Below are 12248 nucleotides of genomic sequence, written 5' to 3' on the forward strand. Positions count from 1 at the left end.
GGCCATCAGCGACTAGTCAATGTTAGGGCAGAACGGACAGTGGCAAGACTGGTACAAGACAACAGAAGGGCAACAGTGCATCAAATTACTGAAGATCTTAATCAGGGATCCTCTCAAATGATCTCTGAACGCACTGTTCACCGCACACTGCATCGTATGGGATAAGGAAGCTTATATGCCTGTTCGAACACCTTTGCTGTATGCAGTTAACAAGATAAAATCAATCTTCGATCATGTTAATATCATTGCAATACTGTTGATCCAGAATAAGACAAACCCAAACTCCAGTGAGGCATGTGGCAATATTAGGTAAGGAAAGAAATTACTTCTTGACCCCCTCAGGGCCAGTCAGATTAATTTCCTGCATCAATTACTCCACTGATGAATCCTATTAATTACATCTGGAGATGCCACTTCTAGTAAGAGACACCCAATCCATGGTTACATTCGCCTATAATGGAAATCATCAGCACCTCTTCCAACAGAGAATTCAATATCTACCTAGTGATACTGAATAACCCCCGTGTGTGCTGGGGATAAATGGCTGATGGCACCTGTGCAGGTGTGCAAATTATGTAATAGTTCTTTTAATTAGGTTGATGTTGCCTAGTCATATACATCACTTTATTTAATAATATGACATAAACAGCAGCAATGCACAGTTTCCTATGTCACCCAATTGCAGGTCTTTTTTTATGAATGGATCTACACTAGACATTGAAGGCTATTTGATAGTGTGCTATGAGATACAACACAATTTGAATTGCATAAAGTAGCAAGACAAGAATCTGTGGTGGAAAGCAGAATCCTATGGCTATGGAAGATACACTTTTATTGTAGCAAGAGACTCTGGGCAATTAGAACAATGTGTCAGAGGAGGTGATGCAAGCTGCTGGATTGTTAAGGGGAAACACGTACAATTGATATGGTAGCTGTCCGTGGTGCTGAAACTGGAGCCCAGCACACATACTAGCAGGTGTTATATAATACAGGAGGCAACACTTCAGATTGAATGTTTACATTTACTGGGCAGTGGTTGATATGTAAGATATCATATATGTGTGGAGAGAGCAAGAGAGAGAAAGTGCATGTGGGGTAATATAATATAATTAGATGTCATAAATAAAATGTATCCACAACTAAAAGAACTATGACTATGAAAGTTAATCAATAGAAAGTTATGATGAAGGCAAGACTTTATATAGAAGTATAAAATGTTTACCTTTACCATGCAGTGGTTGATATCACACACACACACGCATGCACGCACACACACATAAGAAAGAGAGTAGAAAAAAAAGGAGAAAGAATGTATACACTGTATGACATAATTAAAACTTATCAACAGCTAAAAGGATTTCTTTAAAGTTGATCGAGGCAACACTGTATATAGGATGCTTACATTTACTGAGGGGAGAGAGAGAGAAAGAGAGAGAGAGAGAGAGAGAGAGGGGAGAGAGAGAAAGAGAGAGAGAGAGAGAGACTGACCGACTGTATGTGGGTAATATGGTATCATTTTAATGTCATAAGTAAAACCTATCCCTGACTGAAAGGACTTTCTAAAAGTTGATCAAAAGAAAAGTTGCTATTAAGAGTCTTGCTGGAAAAAATTGATCATGTGTAAGGTTGAAAAATACTAATACTGTACATCATTAGAAAATAAAGAAAGTACCCAGGAGCTCATTACCAGCCAGGAGACATAACCAAAGTCTTTTATCCTTCTCTTACCAAAGTTCAAACCTTAGCCTGTGGTGACAACCTATTACTGCTGAGCAGACACACATGCATCCACAGACACTGTATTGCTTAGGAGTCAGGACAAAGGCCAACATTCTATAGAAACCAACGAGAACCAATGTTGTACTATTCTGACCACAATAAACTGAAGTCTGATTAGCTGCACATTGATTTTGTTTTGACTATGCCTGAAAGTGTTCCCAAGCAGAATAATATGAATGTAATCTACCTAATCTTGCATGATCCCAAAGCAAATATTTAAATGAGCAGGCCACGCAAAAATGGTATTTCATTTAGAGATAAAATCTAGTTGGCTAAGTTGCTTATCTTTTTATTATATAACTTGGGGGTTGCAAAACAATATTTCAGTGTCATAGCTTTTCGCTCTCTTCCTCTAACACTCTCACCTGTCCTGCTCCAATAGGCGTGTTTCCATTCTAACATATTAAATTCCCCACACTATGAATTAAAAATCCAAAAGGCAGAGTAGAACTCTTTTATCACAATTGCAGCAGATGTGCAGCATTGGGGGGGTCCTGTACCAGAGTACCCTAGAGACATGAGAAACAATTAGATATTTTAACTCTTTAATATCTACCCACAACTTAAATGTCAGGTTTAGGTGGTCCCATCCCACCTACATGCATGCTACAAGAAATCTAATTTCATATTGGGGTATATCATCATTAACTTTATATGGATCTTTCTGTAATGAAACTGATGTGAGTAAAAATGTGATTAATAAACCATGTTGGTGCTTTTGTTAAGAACTAAACACTAAAAATAATTGCTGCTAGGGTGTTTCCTTAGGGTATTGTGCCATCTGGTGGCCATCTGAAGGAAGCACCCCCTCTTTTATTTGATGCTTGTCTTTGTGTTTGATATGCAGCATTAACAGACGCCACGCGAATCGTAGAAAATAAGATAATAAGCGGGAAATCAAGGTCTCCTCTCTAAAGCTATAGCAGCTGGCACAGCAGTGATACCCAAGCCCTGGCACTGTGTGATGAGGACTGCATTTAGCCCTATGCCTTCCACCCAGATATCATTAAATGTTACGTCCAGCTGGTTTCATTGTTGTCACAACTGTCACCGGCATAGTTTAAAAGATCTATTCTAGTGCTAATAGGACCCCCAGGGAGTTGAGGGATTCTCTCCTGAGGCACAGGTTGAGTGTCACTGGACTTGTATGTGACAGATAGGAAGAGACAGTCTAGTCTACTCTCTATGCTGAATGTGACACCTAGAAACCAGAAGAGAGGTATACTTGGACGTGTGTGTGCATATGTGATATGACCTATAACGAAGCATGAACAATTTCTGCTCATATTTTATTTATAGTCTGCTAATGTGCCTATGTTATAGCTCCTACACACCCTCACTTTGTACAATGCAACAGTGTATGCCGGTGCTAAAAATGTAGATATGACCTTAAAAATATCAAAAAGATAGATAGATAGATAGATAGATGGATAGATAGATAGATAGATAGATAGATAGATAGATAGATAGATAGATAGATAATGCTAGCAAGGATATTAGACATATACCTGTGCCTATGTTATATCTCATATGCATCCTCACTTTGCACAACGCTAGTGTATGTTGGAACTATTGATATTAATATGGATAGGTAGATAGATAGATAGATAGATAGATAGATAGATAGATAGATAGATAGATATATTAGATATATACCTTAATATACAGATGACACACCTGCCAGGTATATGTACTTTTTGTGTGCCACCTGCACCTATGTTATAGCACCTGTGCATGACTTTGCACCAGGTTACAGTGTATGTTGGAGATATAGATAGAGATATAGATAGATGAGAGAGAGATATGGATAGATGAGAGAGAGAGAGAGAGAGAGAGAGAGAGAGAGAGAGAGAGAGAGAGAGAGAGAGAGGAGAGAGGAGAGAAAAGAGAGAGAGAGAGACTACTGTGTATGTCGGAGCTATAGATGAAGATATCGATGGATGATTGATAGATGATAAATAATGCATAGCATGGATATTAAGCATATAGATGACATACCTAACAGGTGTACTTGTGGCACCCATACCTACCTTATAGCTCCCATACATCTTGATTTTGCACAATGCTACAGTGTATGTTGGAGCTATTGATGGTAATGTGTATTGATGAAAGATAGATAGATAGATAGATAGATAGATAGATAGATAGATAGATAGATACTACAGTGAATGTTGGAACTATAGACATAGATAGATGGTTAATAGATGTTAGATAATGCACAGCATGCATATTACATATATAGCCTAGCATATAGATGACATACCAAACAGGTATACTTATGCCACCTGTACCTACATTATACATTATAGCTCCTGTGCATCTTGACTTTTCTCAATGCTATAATCTATGTTGGAGCTATAGAAGGAGATCAAGATAGATGAATAGATAGATAGATAGATAGATAGATAGATAGATAGATAGATAGATAGATAGATGGATGATACAGTGTATGTTGGAACTATAGATGTTGATATGGATAGATGATTGCTAGATAATACGTAACATGGATATTACATATATACCCTAGCATACACTGTAGATGACATAACTAACAGGTGTATTTATGCCACCTGTACCTACATTATACGGTAGCCCCTATGCATCTTGACTTTACACAATGCTACAGTGTAAGTTGGAGCTATAGATAGAAAGATGATAAATAGATCATGTATAGCACTGATATTATCCACAGTAGCACCCAGTTGATATACCAGGTGTATATATATGTCACTTGTGCCCAGACACTGAGCTCAATGACAGCCCTGAGTGTGCCACTGTAACCTTGGAGCACAATAGCCCAGCAGAGCTTTCAGTTCCCTAATCCATATTGCAATGCATTGATTCACCCCAGCAGCCACACACTGGTGCTTTGTTAATGTAGAGAGCGTCTGTATAAGAAAGACATATCTGGCCTGGCTTTGGCGCTGTGCATAGTAATGGGGCTCTTGTCTCTCCCCCCGGCGTGCTGAAATTCCAGCTAAAGCAGATAATACAGTGTTGTTGGAGCTAGCAGGAGGGAGAGCAGGATTTATGGGCACACTGATCAGTGATTCACAGCTCTCAGACACTGATTTCATGTGTCACACGTAAAGGCAATGACAACACAGCCATCGGAAAAGATCCATTCGGTCCATCCTGAAGGACGCCCTTGGAGTTAGAACAGAATAATTGTAAGACATAAATTACATACACAGGATTGAAGCCGGGGACACAGACAAGATATTCCATAAAGCTAAATGCCCTTGGATGCCTAGGAGGAATACATGAGCAGGATGCTCAATGCACGTACCCCTCTTCTCCTGAGATTCATTTTGCCTGCTGATGATATTAAAAAAAAACTGTTTCAGCCTGCATTGACTGGGGCTGCTTAATTAAATCATTATTTGTTATAAGTGTTGCATTGAATGGGAAAGTAGCCAAAATGATGCTGTTTGTGTTATTAATGAGGGGGTCATTTATCCACCCATAAGGCTCATCCTCCACCTCTAGATAAGCTGGGAAAATCAGACCTGTACTAACCCAATGCAAACACATGGAGCATCATCCAAGGCTCAAAAACTGCATGACCAGCATACCATGCTCTTCCAAGGAAAATCAAACTTTATTCCACATGCATCGATTAAAAAAAACAACTACTGACGCGTTTCTGCCTTACGTGGGCTTAGCTATAGCTATGACTAAGGCCACGTAAGGCAGAAACGCGTCAGCATTTTTTTTATAGATGTGTGTGGAATAAAGTTTGATTTTCTTTGGAAGAGCATTGTGTGCTGGTTCTGCAGTTTTCAATACTAGCACTCCAGAAGAGGGTCATCCATGCATGGAATGTGGATTACAAGGATGCATGACAGGGGTGAGCTGTGGGCTTTGTGTTTCTAGCGCACTGAACGCAAATCAGCGCCTCCACACTGACCCTTTTTTCACCTGAACCCATCATTTACCTCGTTGACTGTATTGTTTACAGCAGGGGGGTTCTGCCCTCCTTTCCCCGAGGATGTCTTTTCTGGGATCTTCTCGTTGTTCTGGGTGGTAGAGTTATATGGCTTTAGAAACATAAAATCGCTTTTGGCCGACTCTGGCGTCAGGCAGACTTTGTAACAGTAGTTTTGGGGGCCACTCCCTGAAGACTCCATGCAGTTCGTTTGGACTTTATTGCCAGAGGAGATCTGCAGGTTGATGTTGGAGTTCTTGAAGACGTCTCCCGACGCTCCAGACCTTAGGCAGCAACAGGTAGGCAGGGAACACTTGTAATCCTGCAGGGACAGTCTGTTTTTGTGACATTTAATGACTGTGAGGACAATTATGGCCACCAGGAAGGTAAATGACACCGAGCCCAGGGACACTATTAAGTAGAGGGTGAGGGAGGAGGTGGAAGAGGGGTCTGAATTTACAGGGAGATCGTTGAGTTCTGAGGGGGTCTCGGGGATGCTGTCCACCACAGTCAGGACAATGGAAACAGAGGTGGATAAAGGAGGCTGGCCATTGTCCCTGACTTGGATCAGAAGTCGGTGCTTGGTAGCATCCTTGTCCACCAGAGAACGGATAGTCCTCAGCTCCCCCGTGTATAAGGCAATGCTGAATAATGTAGAGTCTGTAGCCTGCAGAATCTGATAGGAAAGACGTGAGTTTTGTCCAGAATCAGCATCCATGGCTGAAACCTTTCCCACCAGGTAGCCTGGATCGGCAGATCTGGGGATCACATCGGTGGCCACAGAGCCATTCTTTGGTAAAGGGGACACAATCACGGGGACATTGTCATTTTGGTCCAATATGAAGACATTGACAGTGACATTGCTGCTAAGAGGGGGGAAGCCAGCATCCTGTGCCTGCACCCTTATCTGAAAGTTCCGGATCTGCTCATAGTCAAAGGATCGCAGGGCATAGATATTACCACTGTCCGAGTTAATGGAGACATAGGTAGACACCGGCATCCCCTGAATTTGACCCTCCATGATGGAATAGGACAGGTAAGAGTTCTGATTGGAATCAGGGTCCACAGCAGTCACAGAACAGATGGAAGCCCCCGGGGGGTTATTCTCCATCACATACACGGTATAGGAGGGCTGCAGGAAAGTAGGGACGTTGTCATTCATGTCCGTCACCTGGACGTTGATGATCTTTTTGGTCATCAAAGGTGGTGACCCGAAGTCCCTGGCGCTGATGGTGATGTTGTACTCGGACACAGCCTCCCTGTCCAGGATCTCGGTGGTCACCAGAGTGTAATAGTTCTTATAGGAAGAGTGCAGTTGGAAGGGGACGTTTTTGGGGATGTCGCAGTTGACATCCCCGTTGTCGCCCGAGTCGCGATCCATAACGCTGATGACAGCGATCACGGTTCCTGGCGGTGCGTCTTCCATGACCGGCGTGGACACCGAGGTGAGGATCACCTCTGGGGCATTGTCGTTCATGTCCAGCAGGTTCACCAGCACCCGGCAGTGAACGGCCACGGCTGACGGTCCCCTGTCTTTGGCTTGAATGTACAGTTCGTAGAGATTGGACTTTTCGTAGTCCAGAACCCCTTTAACCCTCACATTTCCGGAGCGGGGTTCCACCATGAATAGGTCCCTCACCTTTTGAGGAGCATGGCCACTAAAGGAGTATTCTATCTCCCCGTTGGTGCCTTCATCCAGATCGGTAGCATTGAGCTTGATGACTAAGGTACCCCTAGGTACGTTCTCTTGTAAGCTCACCCTGTAAAAGGTCTGGTCGAAGGTGGGCACGTTGTCATTGGCATCCAGCACGCTGATAATGACCATGGCGGTGCCAGATCTCTCAGGAACCCCCCCATCCAAAGCAGTCAACAACACCCGATGAGTCTTCTGCTGCTCCCTGTCTAAAGGTCTTTCCAAAACCAGCTCGGCGAATTTGCTGCCATCGCTCCGGCTCTGAACCTCCAAGGAGAAGAAGCCGTTGGGGCTGAGCTTGTAGGTGCGCAAGGAGTTGGTACCAACATCGGGATCCTGGGCGCTCTCTAGAGGAAAGCGGGCACCAGGCGCCGCCGACTCAGTCACTTCCAGCACATAGTCATGCCAAGGAAAGCTGGGCGCGTTGTCATTGATATCCAAAATCTCCACCTCGACCCTGTAGAGCTCCAGAGGGTTCTCCATCACCACCTGCAAGTGCAAGGAACATACAGGCTGGAACTCACAAACTTCTTCCCGGTCTATTTTCTCATTGACGAACAAGATCCCGTTCTCCAGGTTCACCTCCAGGTGCTGCTTGTTGCTTCCAGACACGATCCTGAAGCGCCGAGATGACAGCTTGGAGATGTCCAAGCCCAGGTCCTCCGCGATGTTCCCTACAAAAGCCCCGTGCTCCAGTTCCTCCGGCACGGTGTATCTGATCTGGCTGGAAGCAGGCACCAAGCAGCAAGTTAGGATAGCCAGGTACACCTGTCCACAATAGGCTCTCATCCTCATCCTCCAGCACATCTTAGCCCGTGGTGTTCACTGAGCACCGGTCAGACCCAATGAAACTCAACAAATCCTCAGGCACTAAATCCTTCCTCCAGCTCTCTCTCGCTCTCTCTCCCCTCTCACTGGGGGAACCTGGCTCCAGCCAAGATCTCTTAATCCAATCTGAGAGCAGAAAATCGGAAGCTCTTTGCTCAATGTGAGGATCGTGCTACATGGACTTGGGTTTCTTCAGTATACTTTCAACAATCCCCCTTCTCCCCAGTCACCCCCCTCCCCGACCATTTTCATTTTAGAAGGGGGCTGAGGGGGAGGGAGGGGCCCAAATTCACATTTCAGCTTCTGTATTGGTGGACAGAGACAACTAAGAGCTGCAGTTTACAGCTGTTGAGCTTAACCCTTAGAGCTGCAGCGAGGTAGCTGTCAGGGAAATGTGCTATATCAAAGGAGGCATGCAGACACCCTTGTACACATGCCTGCTTCTTGCTCCTCCTTGCCAGCTATTGGCTTTTGTACACTTCTGCTGTGCTTTTTGCTCAGGTGCATTGTATCCTCATCAGCTCACACAAAGTTACCCTGCCATGACTGCCTGTTTTTTTCCTACACATCTTATTCCACTGACCAACCCTTGTATTCACCGATCAACCCCAGTAACCACTGATCACCCCTTGTATCCACTGATAAACCCTCGTTTCCACTGATCAACCCCAGTAACCACTGATCACCCCTTGTATCCATTGATAAACCCTCGTTTCCACTGATCAACCCCAGTAACCCCTGATCATCCCTTGTATCCACTGATAAACCCTCGTTTCCACTGATCAACCCCAGTATCCACTGATCACCCCTTGTATCCATTGATCAACCCCAGTATCCACTGAGCAACCCCAGTATCCACTGAGCAACCCCAGTATCCACTGAGCAACCCCAGTATCCACTAATCAACCCTAGCAACATGATAAAGGAGTACTATAGCGACGCATGTATTCTGGTAACTGCATGTTTGGGCTACTTGTAATGACTGTATTCATCATATGAATTCATTTTTGTATTTTTTAGTTAATTTATATTTTTCTCCATATCTACCTCCAAAGAAACATTCTTTTTTTCCCTACTCTTATCTCTTCAGGTTAAACTTGATGGACTTGTGTCTTTTTTCAACCTGACTAACTTTGTGACTATATGTAAAAGTAGCTGTGACAGGGGTTAGGGATGCTTGCAACAGTGAGATTTAATTAATATGGTTTAAACCTCCAAAATATACACCTGTTGCTGTAACTAAAGCTTACTGAAAGCCTGCTTAAAACGTCATGTCTATCTGAATCTTGTTAAAGTCCTGCTGACTTAGCTGAATTTTGACTAGTGAATGGCCCCCTTGGGACCCCCATTTGACAAAAGTTGATTTTTTTTACTTGACTTTTTTTCGAATTAGCCGATCCAAAAGTTCTGACCACATCCAATCAGCTGTAGTCACCATTGGGGTATTCTGACAATGGCACACATGCTGCTGACAGAACTCAAAAGCCTGGAGGAGGGATTCCCTCAATCAAAGACTGGTGTATGGCCAGCATAAGACTGCCCTGCCCATCATGTGACAATGATGCTGTGCAAGTTCACTGCAGAACAAATAGGATTGTCAATGTTCATGGAAGATCAAAAAAGTAAAAGATACTGGCAGGATCAACAAGTGAAACATTATATTACAGATTGAGAAAAACAAACACTGCTGTGGTAATACTAGTGATAGACTGCATCATCTACACTTTACCCCTTTTAGCTGCCGCAGGTCTGATTTACCCCTGATCTGATTTACCCCTTTTAGCTGCCGTGATCAGTATTCATTAGTATGCAGAACCCCCATATCTCAGTAACACTTTCATCACTTACCAGTCACAGTTATTCAATGCAGTTAAAGTAGATGTAAACCCTAGATGAATGACAGGTCTGCTAAATTACTGCGTATCATAAACAATTGCCTTTTTAATATAATGCTTTTTTCACATATAAGTACCCTTTGTTGCATCTCAGCCTCTATGCAGGCATTTCCTCTCTATATTCATGCATTCCACCAATGGCTACATTGCATTTCTTAGAACAAATTTCCTGATAGTGACAACAGTGGATCGTGCCTGTGTAATGTGTGCCCATATGCATTAAGTAAAGGCTTAGGGCCCATTCAGACCTATATGCACTGTGGTAATGTGCAGTAAAACCCATGCCACAACGCACAGCAACACAGGTACCATGTTGTAGAGCCATTCACTTTGAATGGAACCCTAGCAGGCATTGCACCTACACTGCAGTGCACTAAAATACTGCAACAGAAAAAAACGGTTCATATTAGTTTTTGGCTGCATTGTGGTGCAAATGAATGGGCTGCCTTAACGCAATACACATAACCACGCACTGCACGTGAATGCAATGCAGCACAACACAACACTAAATGTCAACGTGCCCTACACCCCACCTGAGCCAAAGATCTAATGCCATTGTATTAGGCGCTGAAAGCACTCAACAATTATTCATGGGGGGCCTTACAATTGAACAGGTAAGAAAGCCTTGCTTGATTGCTACTTTAGGTGCTATGGTTGTCTGCAGGTACCTTCCACTCTCTTCTCCATTGCTTAAACAGGAATATGCATGTGACAAGTCCAGAAATCTTGTCTGTAGATACCTTACACTCTCTTCTTCATTGCTTAAATATAGGAATACTTGTGTGATAGGATCAAAATTCCTAATTGCAGGTACCTTGATTGCTACTTTAGGTGCTATGGTTGTCTGCAGGTACCTTCCACTCTCTTCTCCGTTGCTTAAACAGGAATACTCGTGTGATACGACCAAAATTTTTACTTGCAGGTACCTTCTACTCCCTTCTCTATTGCTTAAAAAGGAATGCTCATGTGACAAGTCCAGAAATCTTGTCTTCCACTCTCTTCTCAATTGCTTAAACAGGAATACTCATGTGATATGACCAAAAGTCTTATTTGAAGGCACCTTCCACTTCCTTCTCCATTGCTTTAATAGTAATGCTCATATGACAAGTCCAAAAGACATCAGTTGGATCATGCAAACACTTTCATCTGGTCACTGATGTCGATGGCCATTTCATTAGTGAATCATTTGTAGTAAGGACCTCTTCCTTCTTGCCTAACCAATGTGTATATCAGCTACTTTATCTCAATATGTAGCAAAATAAAACCAGTAACACCTTTTCATTGTATCATGTTTGGCTACATTATTTGAAATAATATTTTCAATACCACAGCTACATTTACAATCTACTTATGTGAAGAATAAACATACCACTGATGTTAATACAATGTAATTGAAAAATAGCAAGCTGTTGCTCTCCGGGGATTGTCTGTGATGCCAAATGGATTACTGTGTGAGTTGGAGTCTATACATAAGGCAACAATCCCGGACAAACTGGCAACAGTCAAAATGAGATGTTTGCAAGCTGCCACTTCAGGGAATTTGCTGGATATTTTTTACCAAACCAAAAAACCTGTGTGAGAAACCTCAGGTGGACACCATATGATCTAAACGCTGGACTGCTTTCCAGTTCCAGGAATGTCAGGTTTAGGGGGTTATTCACCAAGCTGCTGAATGTAGGCGAGTGAATAACCCAGCCGAAGTGAAGTGAGCTGAACAACGTTCAGCGATTCACTATACGGCTCAGTACGGCTGATTTCAGACGTACATCGGCTGCTTTTGGCTGCACTTCGGTCAACATCTGGATCTGCTGAGCCAAAGCTCCGGCATCTTGCTCGCTGCTGTTCAGCCCTATTCTGCTCGGTACCTCCGTGGCACTGAGCAGAATAGAAAGTGTTGAAAGGTTAAAAAAATATTTTGAATATGTAAATAAATACTAAAATCAAAAAATAAAGATTTTTTAAAAAAAGGAAAAAAAACAATTGGGTGGAGCTAGCAGTGATAGCTACTTCCGCCCAACTGTTTCCTATTGGCTGGCACCTGATAGAGTCTTCTAGCAGGTCCCGGCCAATGAATAACAACTGGGCGGAGCTGGCCGTGCCACCCAGTTGTTATTGTTGAATGACA

At 43.0% G+C, this 12248-nt stretch overlaps 1 protein-coding gene across 1 annotated transcript in view; it reads right to left on the reverse strand.

Moving 5' to 3' along the window:
• The window catches only part of LOC108799976 (protocadherin-10-like), an 89591-nt gene extending 81384 nt beyond the window's left edge, over positions 1–8207 (reverse strand). Inside the window, exon 1 of the mRNA XM_018571929.1 lies at positions 5718–8207. Coding sequence (XP_018427431.1) covers positions 5718–8207 — 2490 coding nt within the window. The remainder of the gene's footprint in view (positions 1–5717) is intronic.
• Positions 8208–12248: the final 4041 nt, after the last annotated feature.

The sequence above is a fragment of the Nanorana parkeri genome, unplaced genomic scaffold, assembly GCF_000935625.1.
Source record: "Nanorana parkeri isolate BGI_ZX_2015 unplaced genomic scaffold, ASM93562v1 scaffold1868, whole genome shotgun sequence".
In the NCBI taxonomy this organism is placed as follows: Eukaryota; Metazoa; Chordata; class Amphibia; order Anura; family Dicroglossidae; genus Nanorana; species Nanorana parkeri.